General features: G+C 39.4%; 1 protein-coding gene across 10 annotated transcripts in view; it reads left to right on the forward strand.

Annotated features, from left to right (window-relative positions):
• The window catches only part of ALKAL1 (ALK and LTK ligand 1), a 67066-nt gene extending 49069 nt beyond the window's left edge, over positions 1–17997 (forward strand). For all 10 annotated transcript variants that reach the window (XM_083825256.1, XM_083825262.1, XM_083825261.1 and 7 more), the window contains 4 exons: positions 8365–8418; positions 11985–12065; positions 14346–14422; positions 17362–17997. In XM_083825256.1, coding sequence (XP_083681382.1) covers positions 8365–8418; positions 11985–12065; positions 14346–14410 — 200 coding nt within the window. In that variant the 3' untranslated portion in view covers positions 14411–14422; positions 17362–17997. The remainder of the gene's footprint in view (positions 1–8364; positions 8419–11984; positions 12066–14345; positions 14423–17361) is intronic.
• Positions 17998–22290: the final 4293 nt, after the last annotated feature.

Here is a 22290-nt window from a genome sequence, read left to right on the forward strand (position 1 = left end):
GGGAGTTACATTTTCAGCAGTGTTTCTCTGATGTGTCAGACACCACATGAGGATCCACAGAAACTTTTAAATCTGTATTAATATAGCTATTTTTTGCTGAACAAAAAGCAATACCTTTCTGCTTGCAGCGGAATAGCAGTATATAAAACCAGCATTTACAACATAGCCAAAGCTACTGGAAGATCTCGGTTTTGCAGATAGAACTTTGTCCAGCCATGAAAGCTGAAGTAAGAGATTTGAGCAATGTGTTCACTGCCGAAGTATAAGAATGAAAGTAGGAAACTGATGCTTTTTAATTGGTCAGGGTGCTGAAGAAAGCGGTATATGTTAATTAATTCAATTCTCCTTAACATCTGCTGCAGTTAGGAGCCATTCTTCCAAGAACCATGAAGCTATCTTGTGGCAAATGCCTTAGCCAGGAAATGGGATTGACAACCTGCGACAGCAGCCCACCATGGTGACCATATATTTCTGTCTACATCTAAGAGAAATACCTGGATCAGATCTCTAGGTGCATGCTTCACACTCCATTTATTCACGGGACATTTTGCCATGTGATTCCCATGTGTGACACTGACTGTAGTCAAATGCCTATAATTTATTCAACACCACAACATAATCTTATTAAAATGAATGTTAACAATTTTTTCTCCACTAGGATGCCTTATCTCTGTACTGTCTTCTATGTTACTTGTTGATTTTGAGAGACTTTTTCTTCCTTATTTTTTTTTCCTTACACTGAGATTGTGCATTGCTTCCTACCATTTGTAGAAATCATTGCATAGTTAAGGCATACAGAGGAGAGATTATTTGGATCATTAAGATTTTTGCATATCTTTTGTGTTTGTTTGTTTGTCTGTTTTTTTTTTAAAGGTTTTTTGTAAATATTTTTAAGAGAAAATGTTATCATGTGGAGGATGCTTTCATCCTCTCATTGCAATGTTGTTCCATTCATTCATCTTTTAGGTATATCTCTTCACTAGGATATTTTCCTCTTTTTTTCTGTCTGTTTTCATCTCTGTTATTTAAGTTCTTCTGACACCTTACCACTTCTTTTATGAATTTACATTTGAAAGATTTTACTATGACTTTTTATCACTTTTTTTTTTTTTTTAACTTTAATTAAATCTGTCTTGGCATTGCTGCAAGTATCCAAACTGTTACACCTTGTAGTATTGTCATAGTACACAAGACTTGCCATCTTTAGACACTAAGGGGTGTCTCCAGTGAAAAAAAGCTCCATTCAATTGAATGGGACTTGTCTATTTTAACAAGTACTCAAGACCGTTTTGCTGACAATGATATTTCAGCCACTGCACAGTTCCTGTGAAAAAATACAACCTGTGTTAAGTTGAAGCTTTGGAGAGTCTTGTCCTTCAAAATGTCACTTTTAATTAAAGGTTTGCTAAAACTACTGTTTTGTAACCATTTTCTTGATCTGAAGTTATATTATAAAGAAGAAAAACAATTACATGCTACTTTCATGTCAAAACAACATTTTCAGAAGCTTGAGCATTTGAGTTTATAACAGAAGTCAGATGCATCTCACTGCTGGCATTTTTTTTAATTATTTTTTTTCCTGCTATTTTACAGGCAAAAAAGAAAATACACAATAAAATTTTTTTTTATAAATTCCACAGTTATAAAATTACTTTAAACAAAATATGTTTATAATATAAAACAAATCAGGATCATATAATCATTGTAAGATATAATAACATACATTATTGTTCCTATTGACCTTATGTTGGACTATGTGTATTTGCAAACAAGTTTTTTGTGCGGTTATAGTCTTTTGAACTGTCTGGCTAACTGTCTTAGGTAACTCCTTGAAGTGCAGAAAATAAGAAACAGAAAGGCCTGTTGTTCCATCATTTGACATGTAATTTTGAGGAATGCTGTAGAAATTAAAAGTGGCTATTCTGAGTTAACAACAGTTATTCTGAAAAATGGAAAATTATTAAAGCTGGCTAAAAATGCCAGGCTTTAAATACTTTAATTGAAGTGTGATTTGAAGAGCACTTTAGCACCTGTTTTTAAATCTAACAAATAATGTCATTTCTATTTTTGTGTTCTGTTAGATACACTTATATTTTCCTGAAGCATTTACCTGCTGTGGAGAAACTTTTTAACAATGCTTTAGCGTTTATTTCCCCCTCCCTCCCCCCCAACCACCCACCCCTGCTTCTTTTTTTAAGCAATTGAAGAAAATGTGCCTTTTATCTTTTATTGTTTTATTGTTTATTATTTTGAGATGCATGGATATTCTTACAAAAAGTGAAGATCATGATTCTTGGTGAAGATTTCTTTTTCTTACATAGAAGGGTTAAGGGACTTGGAAAATGAAGCAGGGCCTGAGCTCTGACACTTTACATTTTCTGTGCATGCCTACAGTATAGCCTTCAGCTGTACATTGTAGGACCACTGGTGTAGAGCCGGACTAGGCCAAGAGAAGGAATAATTTTTGATGGTTGACTTAAATTGCTTCCCTGAATAAGCTAAAATAAGCAAAGGCTGCCTGTTGGGGACATAAACAAGTTGAGATCTTGATTTTTTTCTGCAAAGGTGATATCACCTCAGGACGTGGGACTTTGATGCCCCAAACCAACAAGCTGCGTTGTGGGGATTTGGCCTGTTTCAGTGCTGCAAGCATCTCTCTTCTTGCTTTTTATATTACAGCAGGACATGAATTCTTCAGGCACTGTCATGGTGCTAGAGACAGTGGAAACACAGGGTAAAAAATTGGCACCTGCTGTCACAGCTTTGCAATTTGAACACACAAAACACTGAGAGACAGAAAAGTGGAAATCCACATCCAAGGTGATACAGCTATGTCTTTATTGCAGGTTAAGCTCATGCCCTAGCCCATGGCTGTGGCTTATTTAGTTTTCTACCTCTCGATGAGCAAGTCCAAAGTTGTGAAAAATTAAGCATTCATCTCAGCTACCAAACACTGAATAGCAACTGAAAAGTGTGCAGAATAATTTTCTACGTCATTAGCTTTACAACAGTGGTTTAAATCAACTTTGGAAAGTTTACAACAAAATCGTGGTTACAGCAGAGATCCGGAGCAGCTGTTGCTCACTGCCTGTTAACTCAGAGCTTGCTAGCTCTCATGCAGGCTTTGTGAATAACTAACCACCATCTCATTCATTTAATCATGGGATAAAACTGGCACATCCTTTCGCCTTTTACCTGAAGTCCCAAGTCCTTCTACAAGGCATCACAACTCAGATTAAGAAAATTAACAGCAAGGATCATTTATGATTGAAACTGCAGTATAAACTTAGCCATTCTGTCTTTGAAGCTGGAAAACCCTCTACATTTGTCACATCTGTATATTTTCACCTTATAGTTTTATATTCTGAGTATTTTAAGCAGCAGATAGTAGAAGATCTGTATTAGCACCATTAATAGCTGCCCGTGTTCACTGCTGTCTGTGGAAGCAGTGTAGGATGGGCAGCATTTTGGCCCAGGTTAGGAATAATCTACAGACACATACAGAAGTCCTCATGTAGGTAAAAAAGAACTCGTTGAATTAAGTTTATTTATGATTATAATCTGAGATTATAAGGCTGAACTCAGGGTGAATAGCACAAGTGCATTTTAACTCAGATGCATTATCTCTGGAGAGCCATGCAGGTTTTGTAAGATTGTGCAGAAGAATGGCACAGTCTGAATGTTCTCCCAGCTGATAAAAAAACAGTCTGTTACCCTCTCCCATAGGATATATACTGGCTGTACTTTACTAGTTTGTGTAGCATGGTCTTGAGGCAAGAATGGATTGAATAAACCACCTCCACTCAATACTTCCCATTCATGTGTGTTTCACACTTACAATTCATTCTTTCATTTTCCTGTTTCTTTTGTATTTTTGCCCAGTGTTACTTCACAGTGTTTTGATTTTAGCAATACTTTGCCAATCTATCTTGTTATTGTGTGTTATTATATGTTTCTGCTTTTTCTTTGTGAAATTTATATATCAAAATAATTTCACTTGCTCTGTGAAGGTATGAGCGAGAAAGGATATTAAGGGATCTGACTTAATAGGTGTCAGGTACCACATGCAGCATGTACTGAGCAACTAGGAGCAGGTTAGAAGCCAGAATAACCTAGCGTAATGGTTCTGTCTTGATCACCTTATAAAAGCACCCTGTATGGACTTGAGATCCTGCTTCTGGTTGCAGTGTGATCTGGTCAGGAGTCAGTGATAACTGTTCCATTCTAAAAGGATGTTCATTAGTTTGATTTAAATCCTAAGTCCTTTGAGACCTCAGCCTTGTAGTTGTGCACAGACAGGAGGGCTTCACTACATTCAACGTGGATAGTTCTGGAAACCTGTTGTTGAGGAAGCTAATAGAAAATACATATGGCAGAAATAGTTTGCCAGTTCTCATTAGCAGTGCCAGTGTCCAGCTATGCTGCTGAAAGACAGAAGAAAATTACTGTGCTTGTGTCAGGCAATTAATAGTTCGTAGATCTAATAGAGCTGCTTGTGCCATTATAGCAAGTGGACAGAAGTGTTTCAGTAACCTGTGCTGCCCGTGCCTTTTATACAAATGAACTGCGGTTGTCTTTGCGGAGAGCTAGGGGCTCACTGACTGCATTACAAAACACACTGTACTGGAAGAAATAGAATGCTTCAAGAAAGCTGAAACATAGGCACATGTTGAAAAGATGTTGCCTGGAGATGTTGCCTGCTGCCTGGAGGGCTGGCAGCTGTGTCAGGGGAGGAGTGGGCATGCAGTCAGTGTCATTCAGCTGCTGCCCTGCACACGGCTGACCCATTCCTGTAGGGACAGGCATAGCCAGGCTCGGGAGAACCCTGAACCCAATGGAGGTTGCTCGTGGGAAGCATACCCTGCAGCATTCATTCTCAGCTACAGCTGCAGTTTATGCCTGAAATCCTGAACTCCTTTCCTGAGCATCAAATCTTTTATCCTGTTTTGCTGTCTGTGTATTTAAGGGTGGGGTTTTGGCCTTCTGTCATCCTTGGTTGAGGATAGAAAGACATCTTCTGTCCTGGTTTTATTACAGATTTTCCTAACAGATTTTATGGGGTAAAAGGAGATTACTGTTCCCCTAGCAAATTCTATACAGTTTGAAAGGGCCTGGATCTAAAAGTTTTTTGTCAGAGCCTGAATGGTCTCTTCTTTGACCAGCCTTCACCAGGTTTCAGTTATTTCTCTGTACTGGTTCACTTGAGGCATCCCATCCAAAACTCATCCAGATTGTTTCACTATTTTGTCTCTTCTTACGCTTCATTCTGAGCAATTTTAAAGTACTTGATATATCAGTAAATCCGTACTTGACATACAGTACATCAGTAAAATTCTAAGCTTAAGGGGTGATATTCATTTGAAATTAGGAAACAAATGAAATAGATGTCAGTTAAAACTGAGATTTTCAAGTAAGTTAGGTCCCCTGATCTTGCTAAGTTGCATTTTAATTAGGCATTTTAGTTTACAATCTAAAGACTTAGACATTTTTTAATGTAGGTCCCTTGCTGAATGAGGGGGGGTGTCCTGGTAACGGGAGATGCCGAGAAGGTGGAGATACTGAATGCTTTCTTTGCTTCAGTCTTTGCTTCAAGGACTCCCTCTCAGGACTCCTCGACCCTGGTGGGGGGAGAAAGGGGCTGGGAAACGGAGGGCTCCCCCATGGTCGACCTGAGGGTAGTTGGGGAGCGCCTGAGTGGACTCAACACACACAAATCCATGGGTCCCGATGGGATGCATGCACGTGTGCTAAGTGAGTTGGCAGAGGTGATCGCCGAACCGTTCTCTGTCATCTTTGAAAGGTCCTGGAGAACAGGAGAGGTGCCTGAAGATTGGAGGATAGCCAATGTCACTCCGGTCTTCAAGAAGGGCAAGAAGGAGGATCCGGGAAACTAAAGGCCAGTCAGTCTCACCTCTGTCCCTGGAAAGGTGTTGGAACAGCTCGTTCTGGATGTCATCTCCAAGCAATTGGAAGAGAAGAATGTTATGAGGAGTAGTCAGCATGGATTTACCAAGGGGAAGTCGTGCTCGACCAACCTCGTTGCCTTCTATGAAGACATCACCAGCTGGGTAGATGGGGGCAGATCAGTGGATGTCATCTACCTTGACTTTAGCAAGGCTTTTGATACTGTCTCCCACGACATCCTGATAGCAAAGCTGAGAAAGTGTGGGATAGAGGAGTGGACAGTTAGGTGGGTTGAGAACTGGCTGACTGGCCAAGCTCAAAGGGTGGTGATCGGTGGCGCAGAGTCCGGCTGGAGACCTGTGACGAGCAGTGTTCCCAGGGGTCAGTGCTGGGTCCAGTTTTGTTCAACATCTTCATCGACGACCTTGATGAGGGAATAGTGTCTGCCCTCAGCAAGCATGCCGATGACACGAAGCTGGGAGGAGTAGCTGACACACCAGAAGGTTGTGCCGCCATTCAGCGAGACCTGGACCGGCTGGAGAGATGGGCAGGAATAAACCAAATGAGGTTTAATAAGAGCAAGTGTAGAGTCCTGCACCTGGGAAGGAACAACCAGATGTATCGGTACAGGCTGGGGGACGACCTGCTGGAGAGGAGCTCTGAGGAGAAGGACCTGGGGGTCCTGGTGGACGACAGGTTGACCATGAGCCGGCAGTGTGCCCTCATGGCCAAGAGGGCCAATGGGATCCTGGCGTGCGTTAAAAGGAGTGTGGCCAGCAGGTCAAGGGAGGTGATCCTCCCCCTCTACTCTGCCCTGGTCGGGCCTCACCTGGAGTACTGTGTCCAGTTCTGGGCTCCCCGGTACAAAAAAGACAGGGAACTCCTGGAAAGAGTCCAGCGGAGGGCCACAAAGATGATACGGGGCCTGGAGCATCTTCCCTATGAGGAAGGGCTGCGAGACCTGGGTCTGTTCAGCCGGGAGAAGACTGAGAGGGGATCTTATCAATGTGTATAAATATCTGAGGTGTGGGAGACAGAGGGATTTGGCCAACCTCTTTTCAGTGATTTGTGGGGATAGGACAAGGGGCAATGGCCACAAGATAGAGCACAGGAAGTTCCGCACCAGCATGCAAAAGAACTTCTTCAAGGTGAGGGTGACAGAGTACTGGAACAGGCTGCCTAGGGAGGTTGTGGAGTCTCCTTCTCTAGAGAAATTCAAGGCCTGTCTGGATGCCTACCTGGGCAGCCTGCTCTAAGGAGCCTGCTTTGGCAGGGGGGTTGGACCCGATGATCTTTCGAGGTCCCCTTCCAACCCCTACAATTCTGTGATTCTGTGATTCTGTGATTTTATTTTAAAATCTCAGCCTAAAAATACACTCATGACCTCTGAGAAACTGCTTAAGGCCAGTGTTAAGAATTTATTTCGGCAGAAAAACAACATCTTTCTATAGTATGTAAGGGAGCTTGCTCTCTTCTAAGCTAAATGTTAAATCAGACTGTGAATTAGAAAAAAAAAAAGTAGCAGAATACAGAGATTTAAAATGGCATAAGTGGTAAGGAGATATTTTTAGTGAATAAATATGTTTGGCTGCAGGTCCTAATGCTGAGACATTGCAATGTAAAATGCATTACTGCTAAGAAAGGCATTTCTTTTAAATTTAACATAGCATATAGCTGTTATGTACAGTTTCTGTCTGCAGTAATAACTACATCTACTGAACAATTTTTAATACAGTTTTTCAGTTGAAAAAAAATAAGACTTGAGGGAGATGCACTAGTTTTAAGAATTTTTACTTGTATCAAAAGCTTCTGCTGTAAGCCAGAGACAACATCTTATTGCAAATGAATAAATAAATAAATAAATAAATCCTAGTGAGTAGAGTTTTTGTGTTAGCTCAGATTTCTGTTTTGCCTGTTTCTTGTGGCTGTTCTGAGACAGGTACTTTCTCTTGTACTTTTTGGAAAAAGTACCATATTTGAAAATGGTGTGTTTTAAAATTCACAGCAATATTCATAGGAGAGGAATACTATTTTTTGACTAATAATGACTATAAAAATAGTCTTGGCCTATCTACTTTTCTCTTCATGTTCCTGTAATTTCAATACCCAACATTTGGGTATTTGGTTCAGTATTTTACATAATTTGTTCAGGTACTCAAACACTTGTCATTACATGATAACATATTTATAATATTTATGGTCTTTCTAAAAGTACAGCTCAATTCACTTCTAAGATGTTCAAATGACAGAAAATGTGATAGTGTATGCTTTTATGATGACAATTTGACATTTCTTTTTGGATTAAAAGAAAAAGGAAAAGTATGTGAAAGTACCCAGATTAATTTGGATATTTATTGAGTTATTCTATTATTACAGTAGACTTCTTCTCATATTTTGCCTTTTTTTTTTTTTTTTGTAATTCCTATACTACATAGATACATTTTTTTCTTCTCTCCTTAGAAATTTTCCCAAGAGATTCCAGTCTAAAAGACAAGTTCATAAAACATTTTACAGGTAAGGCAAGTTGTTTGCACTTAATTTTATCCACAGATGCATATTCTAAGATGCAACAACAACAAGAACAAAAAAAAAAAAGTCACGCTGTTAGCTTTTCTGAGGTTATACACTAAGTTTAACATTTTTGAAGTTATATTTCCATCACTTAGGGCTAGAACATTTTAAAGAATTCTAATCACATGGACTCTCTTTAAATAATCTAGGCTAAAATACCTTTAAAAACATGGTAAGTTAAAACATTAATGATTTAAAACCCGTTGTTTCATTTTTATGATCCTGTTGTTGCTTGTTCATTTTCAGCTACACTACAGATTAGTAGTTGTAGGTACTGAATATAATGCTTGCATCCTATGTATACTGTATTGTATATCTACATGCAAACAATTTGCAATGTGTTGTTAAAAATGTAATATATGTGAGCACATATCTGTTATCTCTGGCAAACAATATTTCAATGAGAGAACTCAGTACATTTTTAATTTTAAATGTATATGTATTTTTCCATATTTTTTGTGAGTCCTTCCATATCAATTTTTAAGTCTGCCAATTTTAACTACTCATTGGACTACATATATCTTTCAGAATCAGATCCATGTGACTGTAAGTTTTCACTACATCACCAAAACGCTTTGTTCTATCTCATGACATATATGTGTGCTTGCTTATTTTAATACAGCAAACAAACAGAACAAGAAAGGATTTAAACCAAGAAAGTGTAGATGAATCAGAAAAATCATTTGCTATTTTAAATATGGAAACTTAATATGATTGCAGTCAAGTGCTTTTACTTGAAAAATGAGATGTAGTGGTATAATACACTTGCTTTTTATACTTTGTTTTGTGACTACTGGGAAAATTATTGTACTGACCATAAGCAAAATTAGCTGTCAGCAGCAACATCAACATGCTTGTGCTGATTCTTTATTTTCTTCTTCCAAATGTTCTGAAATGCAGAAAAGTGAAGGTCTCAAAGTATGATACTGCAAATCTGTTGGTGATTTTAAGTATTATTGGGATTAGTGAAACTAAAACCTAGAGAAATAGAAAGCAGTTGGTGCAACAAAATAGAATTTGAGATAATTATGTCTTTCCTCTTTGAAAATTTTGAACAGTCCTTGGCAAGAAAGGAAAGAATTTGTTGTGTCCTCTGTATGTCAGGGGAGTCCTCAAATCTTCAGAATAAGCACGTCAGTAAGGGTCTTTCTGCCAACAGCTAACTCCAGTCTAACAGCATCTGCAGCAAAAATGCTACACCCAGCTGCCCCTTCACTCCCACAGTAATCAAGAATAATTATGAACCTTATTATTGTCAATTCGTATGAAAAAGTAATGAAAGGTGCAATTGTGTTATCCTATGTAGCACAGGAATACTAGAAATTACCATTCTGGGGAGGACAGACAAGAAAGTGTTGTTTATATTAATAATTTATCTGTTTCCTTTTCATTGTTAAATTTGGAAACTTCTCAGCCATCATAACAAGATCAACATAAGAATCTGAGTAGGATAAATGATGAATACATAGCACGTTTCATTACTCAGAAACTATAGTGAAAAACAGCCATGAGTTTTACATAAGATATTTTGAGAATACTAAATCACAGAAAGGAAAAAGATCAAAAAGTACTCAAAGGCTTGTTTCTGGAGCCATTTGTTAAATTAATAGTCCTTTCCTGCATGAGTAGCTGCTATCAAAATTGCTGAAATTATTTGACTAAGAATAGATGGAATTAATAAGCAAAGCAGGTTTATTCCAAAATTCTTGGAAGTTTATTTCATTATTGGCTCAGAATTGCTTCCTACATTTTTTTTTCTCTTTAATTATTCTTGAGGATCTTCAGTGGTGGGGTTTTCTGCCCGATTTGTCTTTTCCACAGCTTTATTAGATCCTGTAATCCACAGTCATTTTCCTAAAATACAACCTAAATGTGTTTTTCTTTATTCTGTTCAAATCATAATCCTTTTTCTATCAACCTTATTTAAGTAAACTATTCCAATATAGTCCTTGCTCGTGCAAGAATTTGGACATCCTGAATTAATGGAGTTGGGGAAGAGAAGAGTGGAAAGGGAAATCAACACTATCTTCACAGTCCATTATCTGTAGAGTTTCAGGGTTAAGAGAATTATTTTACGCTTGTAGTTTGCCAAGAATAGTAGACATTTTAAAGCCAAATAAGATCTGTATGTAACAATTCTTGACTGTAGGAAAAATCATAAATAATATTGTGAGTCATAAAGCTATCTATCAATTCAGCTTGAAAAGCCAGCTGACACAGATTGCTCTATAAGGCACAAATAAAATTAACAGACTATTTTTGATGGCAAGGAGGAAAGTTTGAAAACCATATATTATCTTAAGGGACATAAAATTTATTTAGTGACTAAGCTGATGTTATCTCCATATATCTTGGATAATTTCAAATTGCATACTTTCTCTAGAGCCTAATTACACACTCAGATAAAAAATAGCAGCAATCTTCCAGTTCAAAGTTGCAAAGGCAGCTTTGTCAGTTTATTCAAAAGATTACCTGTGGCTGAAAAATCTCATGAAATCCACACATTACTGTAAAATATATCCAATGTTCAAGTCAGTTCACTGTCATAGGGAGAAATCTTCTTGCAAGCTTGTGGTAGTTGGCCTCCATTATCCAGAGAGTATTGGCTCCCTATATTTCACCAGGCTGCTAAACCACCTTTCAAGTGGTGAAATAAATAACTGTTGCCCAGAAATACATAATATTTTTCTCTGACTGGAAAGTTAGTCAAAGCAGTGTTGCCTGTCAGCCATGGTTTGGAGACCAGTAGATGTATATTCTTATGAAATATTGTTATGGGTAGATGACACTGAATTTCCAGGGAAAAGAAGAGACTGGAAGACCAGACACATAGCATACAACACCCTGAGCACACAGGGATTTGCCTCATCCAAACGTTTAAAACACATGCTGCCCTCTGCAGGTCTGCACCCTTTCTTGCTAGGACTGCTTCAACAAGAGATTAGATTCTTAGATACTTTTTGGCTGTATTTTTCTCCTCAACACCCACATCATATTCATACAGAGCTTCTAAACAATGTGCAAATTAGAAGCATTAGTAGATCAAACTACTTCATCTTTGCAGGGCTTAAAAACTCATATTTGCTTAAAATGTTGCTTTTATCTATCTTCAGAAATAATGTCTGCATTCCTTCTACATTATTCCTACATTATAATACTGACTATTGAACTAACTAAATATTGTAGTCGCAACATTCTATTTTTCACCACAAACTGTACCATTTATTTGGAATTAATAGAATTTCAAAGGTGAGGCAGTCTACCATTTCCATTTTTCTGTTACCTGGATCATGAGCATACTAGTGTAGTAATAAAAATGTTTCCTGTTATTTTAGTAGCAGACATTGTTATAGTTGTGTTGCGTCATAGTTGTTTAAGGTGTAGCAAAAGGTTAAGCATAATTTTATCAAAACACCTTGAAGTTAATTCTATATCTTGACATGATTCATTGAAGCTGCGAAATAGTGACATTGAAAGGTTGTGGTTAATTCCTGCTTACTCTCAAACAGGGCCAGTCACATTTTCATCAGAGTGTAGCAAGCACTTTCATCGGCTGTATCACAACACAAGGGACTGCTCAACGCCAGCTTGTAAGTTGTAACTAAAGTCAATTAAAATCCGACTGTGATACTTGGTTAGAAGCAACTTGCTTTTCCTGCTCAGTGTTTGATGTGCTGATTCTTCTGTAACATTTTCTCTTCACTTTAGCAATATTCTACAGAATACATTGAAGGTCTTACAATGCACAAATTAATTTCTGTTAGTACATGCAGTTACAGTCAACTAAATAAAATAGAGATCCTTATAAGTGAGACTAACATAAATGAAATGAAAACTCTGGGGAAAAAAAAAAACAGGCGTGCCTACACAGAGGTGGGATATGAAGCCATATTCTCCTTCCCACTCTCATTAGCTCTACTCATGCAATAAGATGAAATCTGAAAAATTCCCTACCTTCCATTAACTGTCAATTACATGTTTTTATGTTGTTTTTGACTACGTGCCAGTTTCTGATGGCAATTATCTAATATATGCCCACTGTTAAAGAACAAAAAAGCAATTTATTCGTCATTTCTGTTACTGACCCATGCATTTCTTATCAAGTAGTATTCCACTATGAGATCAACAGAAGTTTTGCTGCAAGACAGACTGAATGCAAATGTGTCAGAAAGATTTACTGAAAAAGAAAACTATCCTAATGTCTTATTAAATGGATAAAACAAAGAAAAATTGAACAAATAAACAAACAAACCAAAAAAGTCCATTACAATTAAGTTAGCAATCTCTAGTCGAATGAACAATTCAAAGAAAGTAACTGGAGAATAAGCTATGCCATTTCATTAGCAAATGTGGATCTCAGTGATGTGTAAGCACTTACTATGGAGTGGCACACTTTGGAAATTTTTCAGGATTTAACATTAAAAAAACAATGACACTCCTTGTCACACTTTGCAAGATGATGAGCACTTTTTGTGAGCAGCTGAGAGGCTTTACTTCTCACAAAAGCTCAGCACCTCAGAGGATGTGGCTTTAGAAAGGGCAGCCCTCATCTTTATCTGCCCTTATGCTGGTCAGAAGTTGAAATATAGAAGTCAAAGGCTAATTCTCAAAGGTTATACATACAGCATTGTAAGTAGGCACATAATGAGTAGGCTAGATATACATCTCATATGCTGCATAACAAAATGCCAAGCATGTTGCATATTGCATACCTTGAATATATGGATCCACAGTACATAGATATTATTTGGACTTCCCCATCTTCTCTGAGTGCTTCTGTCCGTATTAAGAAACACAGTCATAATATTTCTCTTGTAATCAAACTTTTCTCTAAACCTGATTGCAGTTTGAACTGTGTGAGGAACTGATTTTTAAGTTTAACTAGCAGCATGGATATTAAGTTAAAAATGTGATTAAAGCCAAAGCAGGTTTTATTTATCCTTTTCTTCAATCAGACCCAAAGCAGGCAATGACTTTCATTCAGTCTTAAACGTTCTATTGATCTAAAAGAATTGAACACTCACCTGTCCAGCATTCAAGGTTTAGAGTAGTTATCAAGGCTGATCACAGCCAGGATCTTTTCCAGTGTCTTTAGAGGAGTTTGTTGTTTTGTTTCAGGCAAACCCTAGCTGCCATAGGACTTCTGAGGATGGGTTACTTCCTATCCTACTGACACAGTTAAGTTCTTTAACAACATTCCCTGAAGCACTGATCCCAGGTTAGCATTCAGTCCCTTGTTGTATGACACAATTTCTGTTAGGTTTTATCAAGAAACTTATCAAACAAGAAAAGAAGATTGTATTTAGTATTCCTTGTTACTAAATGCTTAGGTCTTTCCATCAGAAAGGATGTCAGTGGCTCAGGGACCACTTGAAACAAACGGCCATTTGAACAGAGGACACTAGAGAAAGAGCAAGTAAGACTAGTACCTCTCATCTGATGGTTAAGATTTATTTAGACATGGAAAATATGGATTCCTATTAATGTTAATAGTAAGTGGAACAACAAAAAAGTCTGAAAGGGCCTGACCTCAGTACCTCATAGCCTGTGTATAGGAATAGCCTCCCAAGTAATGAGTTAAGTTCCTTCAGGTAAAGTTGGGAATTGAACCTGGTCTTCTACATCTTAGGAGGGAACTGTCTAGTAGAAAATGAACTGCTTCCATCTCTCACATTTCCTCTAGGGCCTCAGCTAGGATAAGGTATAAATTTGCATTTTGCGCTCATGATGTCATGAATTTCCATCAGAGAATGTTTTCATTATGTAGACAGCCTGAAATTCTAGTACAAGTTCTACATTTAATTTGATGCAGTTTTTGAGGGTATCTGACAACTGAGATTCATTATTCTGATGGTAATTTTGTTTTACAGATTATAAAAGATGTGCAAGGTTGCTAACAAGATTAGCAATGAGCCCTTTGTGTACACAGTCCTAGGATATTTGTTATGTAAGTATCATTTTTTCCCACTCGTGTTTTTTATTTGTTTAATGGTCTAATGATTTACTTCACATTTGTACCTTGTTATCAAGTGTGTATACAGAAATGTTATATTAAGTGCATCAACGTGCAGTTCTGGCATTGCTCTAAGAACTGCCTAGTACCTCATGGTAATACACAGAATCACAGATGTCTCTGATACATGCCCCAGTCACAGGTGGTACTATAGAGCAAAATTATGCTCTGGATCACATCTTGCTATCAAAATTTTGAGAAGACTAACTGGTGAAGGTGAAAAGTGTGTAAGGACTTAATACATTTGTTACAAGGTTTTTTGTTTGTTTGTTTGTTTGTTTGTTTGTTTGCTGTTCATGCATGGAAGAAACAGAAAGCCTTGGTCTCAGGTCTGAAATCATAACAGACATGCTGTCACTTTATTTATCTTCAGGATCACTTGTCATTCCCAAATTGTCTCCTGAAAATTTGTCTAAAGTTAATACCATAAATGGTGATGGGAGTAAACTGAATATAAAGATGTGACAAAGCTGAAGTCTTTCAGTAACAAGCTATGGAAGGTACCAGTTCAAACTCATTCACTAGCATGTTAAATATGCTAATTAAACATCAGTGTCACTGATAAAAGTAACATCTCCAACTGAGCTGTTTTTTCTAGCAGTTTGAATATCACCAAATATTGTTTACAGTTCTCACACTAATTTGAAATACCACGCTGGTTATTATGGGCTAAGATATAAAATCAGTGAAAAATGATTTATTTAATTTTTTTCAAAGATGGTTTCCTCTTACCACCTCCTTCTGACAAGTGCTGCCTGGAGTTTGTGGGAGTAGTGTATGTCACTTCTTTCTGCATCAAGACTTCAATTCATACTAATCAAGAATAAGAAAGGAAGAGTAGGATATGAGTCAGTGTTAGCTGATTTGATTCGCAAGTAGAGGTGGGTTTCATTCTGGTGACTGTGTGAAAATGCTTAGAAGAATATGGCAATATTTCAGTGCTGAGAAGAAATGACAATTTCTTTCGCCTCTTCATTTCTGTTCTTAACTATTTTCAGTCTGTTTGACCTCTTGCCTTCTGGGTCTTGCAGATGCTCTTGAATATATCAGGGGCACTAAACGTGAGACTGACTAAGGGATGTTGTTACTTTGCCAGGATATCCTTTTTGTAACTGAAAGCAGGAATCCTTTTCTGACTGCCATTTTTTTTTTTTTTACATCCTTACATACCTGCATGTTTGTAGGTTTTCTCATTCAAATCCCAGCATTTTAAACCATCCCAGAAATCTCTTGGTTTATGCACTTTAATCTATTTAGTCTCTGTTTGCCCTCCATCTGTATCTCTTTACTCCTCTGGGTTCATGGTATACACCTTCCAGAAAGATTTCTGGAAGTTCTGATACTTTTTTTCCTTTCAAGCTGTTGAATCAAAGGTCTACTTCCATATCCTCAGTACAGAAGCCTCTATCATAACCTCTTTCCAGTTTTAAAATATAAAAGGATCAAAAGCTTTTCCTGATTTGCAGATCTAGCTGTTCTATGTGGCCTGCCAAAAATACATTCAGAGGTAATGTGTGGGGAAGAAAATATATGCCATGTGCACTGTGTTCATATAAAATTGTACCTAGGCTGACTTACTCCCTACAATGTTAAAAATAGGGAGAACATTATAAGAAAAACTAGAGCTATGATCTGAGTGTTTCCCAGCTGCCTCTGTACTCCCTTGCTCTGTTCTTCCACCAGGTAGACAGAGTGGCTAGTTTCCACTAGAGGTATCCGGTACCTTCTTGGAATGGACACATTCTCCTGAGAAGGATGAAGGGCAGCAAGAGCTGCTCTGTCCTCCCTCTGACAAAATAGCAGCACATTTTTTAAGAATAGAATCACTGTGAATAATCTACAATATAATAATTGTGAAGAATATGTGCTATAATAATGTGGTAAAGGGTTGGAGTGTGTGCAAATTGTCCATTTTGTTGGTGTTGTGATCAACATAACAGTCAACAATGTTACGTTGATTTTGGTGTAAGGATTTTTTTTTTCATGCAAATAAAGGTTGTGATGATTGTGATGTAAAAGTATATTTAAATGATATTACATGACTTTGTGATTGCTTCTACTCCACCTTTTGGCTCAGAGGATCTGTTTTCCTCTCCACCCTCATGACAGCTTACAGAGGACTGGGTCCTAGTTACAGTTTCACATAAAGGAATTTACCTTTGTTTTAAAATATGAGAGAATCCTGGAAATTCTCAGTTGCCTCCAAGACAGAGGGTCTTTTGCTCAAAGTCCTGACAGCTATTTTTAAACATTTCTTCTGCATGCACTAAAATAGGCTTCATTCTCCTCATAAAAAGAACTGCAGTGCTATTACGCAAATATTTTATTCCCTCCCCTGTAAATGCCTGAGAACAAAAAGATGATGGGGTCTATTAATGTTAGAAATGAAGTTTTGTCTGGGAGAATCCAGTCTTCCCCTCGGTGTTGGTAGTGCGTGGCAGTGGGAGCTGAAGGGGAGCTGCTGCGGGTTGTGTTTCAGGACCATGGAGAAGGTCACAGTAGGGCTACGGCTTTTAGAGTTGTTGTTATTATCATTATTATTACTATTTTTAATTCAGTTGATTGCAAATGGAAGTGAAGCATTTAATGGAATCCAAAATCTAGAAATGCACATGACTACATGCGTGGGAAACTGGTGAGATGTGCAGTGTGGATTGCTATGAGTAAAACATCTCAGCATCAGCTCTGGTGATTCACCACTGCAAAATTCCTTGGTGTTGACAGGAGGGCAAGACCCACTGGCAGTCTGGAGTTAAGATTTGTGCAACCCACAGGAAACTCTGATTTACAAACAGAATTATATTGAATTATTAAGCAGTCTTCCTCTGTGTTTTGAAACTAGTTATAAAATGGTATGTCCTTTTCTCTTGTAGACTTTCTACTAAGGAGAGAATTCTGATTTGCCAAGAAAGTGCCTTGAAATCTTCCAAGACAGAGAAGACATCTTTTACCTTTTTGATTTACAACATTTTGTTACTAGATGCATTTTATTTTCATATATTGTTGGGACATTCCATATTTGTGTGAAACATTATTTTATTTTAATTTGTAAATTTGTTGCCTATAGTTCAGACAAGCCAATTATTTAAATACATTGTATATAAAGAATACTAATAATATACTGATTAAATGTTATAACCACATGCAGGGAGTTGGTAAAAATTTTGCTGTCTCTCTTGTTCCATTGTATTTACATCATTTTGCTCAGGCTCTTACTTTCATTATTTGCACTAACTTGAAATGCTGAAGTCTATGTAACTGAAATCTGAATAAGCTGTGGGGAAGTTTTACTTGCCATGGAAGATATTTTATATTATGAAGCTTTGTTAATATATACATATATATTATTGCGCATCAGAAAAAAAAATGCTCAGAAATGCACCTTGCTTTCAGGAACATTGTATGACTATTTGGGATTATCATCAGTTACATTTGTACTGGCACTTATGGAAAGAGTTGCAAATAATGTAAATATAAAGACTGGAAAACTGCAATGCAGTTTTGGTGGAATAAAGAACATAAAAAGAAACTATTTTCCAGGGTGGGTATTTAAATTTATTAAGGGGTTACTTATTTAATACATATCTTTAGTTTACCTGGCGAAGTCAAAATAATTTTCCACTGAGAACTGCAAACTCATGGGTTTACCTTTTTTGCAGCATTTGTTTTCAATAAGTAAATTTTATTCAGGCATTTATTCTTCAGCTAAATGGGGTGCCAACAAAAACACATCATGCACTCACTGTGAACAACAGAAACCTTCTGTGAGTGTGAAGAGAGTGTAATAGCCCTGTAGAAGAGAAAATACTGAGAGAAAATAGTATCATAAACTGAAGGGTATACTGAAAGTATTTGGCTGGTAACATATCAAACAAATATTTGGGAAGATTCCAAAGCACAATTGCTACATATTTCTTATTTAAACTTATATTGTGATGATAACAGTTGCCACCCATTTGTCTCAGTTCTTTTATTCCAAGCATTTTTGATTGATTGACAAAGAATCTGGTATGAAGTGAGAAGTGAGATTTTATGGTCAGGCATAGAGGCATAGACAACACATGTTGATCATTGTGCCCAGATCACAATTCTTGTGATTAACTGACCACTGAAAACCACTGCCCCAGATTGGTTGTGTCTATCCTTTCCCTCAGTGTAGGCTTTGTTATCCTGATAACTTCTATGGCCTTATGAGGAAAGACTAAGAGAGCTGGGCCTGGAGAAGCGGAGATTGAGAGGGGACCTTATCAGCCTCCATAAATACCTTTGGGGACGACGTAAAGAGGATGAGGCCAAACTCTTCTCAGTGGTGTCCACTGATAAGACAAGGGGTAATGAGTATAAACTGAACTACAGGAAGTTTCATTGCCATATAAGAATCATAGAATCATAGAATCATAGAATATCCCCAGTTGGAAGGGACCCATAAGGATCACCAAGTCCAACTCCTGGCACCGCACAGGTCTGCCCAAAAGTTTAGACCATGTGACTAAGTGCACAGTCCAATTGCTTCTTAAATTCAGACAGGCTTGGTGCAGTGACTACTTCACTGGGGAGCCTGTTCCAGTGTGCGACCACCCCCTCGGTGAAGAACCTCTTCCTGATGTCCAGCCTAAACCTCCCCTGCCTCAGCTTGACAGCGTTCCTGTGGGTCCTATCACTGGTGATTACGGAGAATAGGTCACCTGCCTCTCCACTCCCTCTCGCAAGGAAGTTGTAGACTGCGATGAGGTCTCCCCTCAGCCTCCTCTTCTCCAGACTGAACAGGCCAAGTGACCTCAGCCGCTCCTCATATGTCTTCCCCTCTAGACCCTTCACCACCTTCGTCGCCCTCCTCTGGACACTCTCCAACAGTTTAATGTCCTTTTTGTACTGTGGTGCCCAGAACTGCACACAGTACTCGAGGCGAGGCCGCACCAGCGCAGAGTGGAGCGGGACAATCACTTCCCTCGACCGACTAGCAATGCCATGCTTGATGCATCCCAGGATACAGTTGGCCCTCCTGGCTGCCAGGGCACACTGCTGGCTCATATTCAACTTGCTGTCAACCACAACCCCCAGATCCCTCTCTGCGGGGCTGCTCTCCAGCATCTTGTTGCCCAGTCTGTACATATACCCAGGGTTGCCCCATCCCAGGTGCAGGACCCAGCACTTGTTTTTGTTAAACTTCATGTGATTGGTGATCACCCAGCTCTCCAATCTATCCAGATCTCTCTGCAAGGCCTTTCCACCCTCATCCGAGTCCACAACTCCTCCAAGTTTGGTGTCGTTGGCAAATTTGCTCAAAACACCTTCTAGTCCTACATCCAAGTCATTTATAAAAACATTGAAGAGGACTGGCCCTAAAATGGAGCCTTGAGGGACCCCACTAGTGACCATCCGCCAGCCTGATGTGGCCCCATTTACCACAACCCTTTGAGCCCTGCCCGTCAGCCAATTGCTCACCCATCGTATGATGTTTTTGTTTAGCTGTATGCTGGACATTTTGTCCAGTAGTATCCTATGGGAAACCGTGTCAAAAGCTTTGCTGAAGTCCAAAAAGATCACATCAGCTGGTTTCCCTTGATCGACTAGATGGGTGATCTTATCATAAAAGGAAATCAAATTTGTTAGGCAGGACGTACCCCTCATGAACCCATGTTGGCTGGGACTAATGACTGCATTGTCCCCCAGGTGCGCTTCAATAACTTCAAGGATCATCCTCTCCATAATTTTACCAGGCACTGACGTGAGACTGACAGGCCTGTAATTGCTAGGGTCTTCTTTCTTGCCCTTCTTGAAAATTGGCACAATGTTTGCCAGCTTCCAGTCTACTGGGACCTCTCCAGATTCCCAAGTTCATTGAAAAATAATTGAGAGAGGTCCCGCGATGATGTCTGACAGCTCTTTAAGCACCCTGGGATGAATCCCATCCAGACCCACGGACTTGTATGGATCCAGGTGGAGCATTAAATCCCGCACACGTTCAGGGTCGGTTGGGAGTTTATCATTCCCACCGTCAGGGTCCTCCAGCTCAGGGCACCCTGGGTCCTGAAGCCATCATCAGTGTTGAATACAGAGGCGAAGGAAGTATTAAACGTCTCTGTTTTGCATATGTCATTGTCTGTGAGGATACCTTCCCCATCAAGTAGCAGACCTATGTTTTCTTTGGTTCTCCTTTTTCTGTTCACATATCTAAAAAAAACTTTTTTATTGTCTCCCACAGACATGGCCAGCTTCAACTCTAGTTGGGCTTTGGCCACACGAATTTTCTCCCTACAAACACGAACAGCATCCCTATATTCCTTCGTCGTCACCTGACCCTCCTTCCAGCAGCTGTACACTTTCTTTTTTCGCCTTAGCTCCCGTAGAAGATCCCTGGTCAGCCAGGCCGGCCTTCTGCCCCACCTGCCTGAATCTCGATATTTTGGAATTGCCTCATCTTGTGCTTTTAGGAGGCAGTGCTTAAAGATTGACCAGCACTGATGGATGCCAATGCCTTCAAAAGCAGTTTCCCAGGGGACATTGCTGACTAGTTCCCTGAGCAGCCTGAAGTCTGCTTTCCCCACATCCAGGGCTGAAGTTTTGGTGGCTGTTTTCCTTCTGTCACCATAAATTCTAAACTCAACCACTTCACAGTCACTATGACCGAGACGGCTGCCAATTGCCACGTCTCCCACAAGACCCTCTCTGTTCTCCAGCAACAGATCTAGGAGGGCACCTTTCCTAGTTGGCTCCCTTAGCACCTGCACCAAGAAGTTATCATCTAGGTGCTTTATGAACCTCCTGGACTTGCTCGTGTCAGCCATGTGGTGATCCCAGTTGACATCTGGCAAGTTGAAATCCTCCCTAAGGACAAGGGAAGCTGATCTTGAGGCATCTCTTAGTTCTGCAAAGAACTCATCAGCGTTGTCGTCCTGGCCAGGTGGTCTGTAATAGACTTCCACAACGACATCGCCTTTATTTGTTCGTCCCTTAATCCTTACCCAGAGGCTCTCAACTTTGCCATCGCCAACTTGAAGTTCCACACAGTCCAGCTCATGCTTCACATACATCGCCACCCCACCACCTCGCCTACCCTGCCTGTCCCTCCTGAAGAGCCTGTAACCATCTATTGCAACACACCAGCCACAGGACTAATCCCACCAGGTTTCGCTTATGCTGATGATGTCATAGCTGTGGGACTGGACCAAGACTTCTAGCTCATCCATTTTATTCCTCATACTGCATGCGTTTGTGTAGAAGCACTTCAAATGTGCCTCCTACACGCAGCACCTTGTGGAGTCGACTGAAGGGCCTCACTAGCACACAGTCCCTCTGATTCTAGCACACCATCCCTTAGCTCATCACCAGCATGCCTGGTTTTATCCCTTTCCCCCTTAAAGCCCTTTAAAGCCCTATCTATCAGCCCTGCCAACTCCTGAGCAAAAATCCTTATCCTTCTCTGAGAGAGGCGCATCCCATCTAGTGTCAGCAGGCACAGTGTCACGTAGACCTTTCCATGACCGAAAAACCCCAAGTTCTGCCAGTTGCACCAGTCCTGAAGCCACGTATTAATGTGATGAGTCTTTTTGTCAGCATCGATCCCCCCTATCGGAAGGACAGAGGCAAACACAACTTGTGCCCCTGATCCTTTAAGTAGTTGCCCCAAAGCCCTAAAGTCCCTTTTGATCGCTCTCAGACTTCTCATTGCTACCTCATCATTACCAACCTGAAAGACTAGTAGCGGGTAGTAGTCGGTGGGCCATACCAGGTGCTTGACTTTCTTAGCAAAGTCTCTCACCCGAGCCCCAGGGAGGCAACAGACTTCCCTGTGGGTTGTT

Source organism: Anser anser (genome assembly GCF_964211835.1).
Source record: "Anser anser genome assembly, chromosome: 2".
NCBI classification, from domain to species: Eukaryota; Metazoa; Chordata; class Aves; order Anseriformes; family Anatidae; genus Anser; species Anser anser.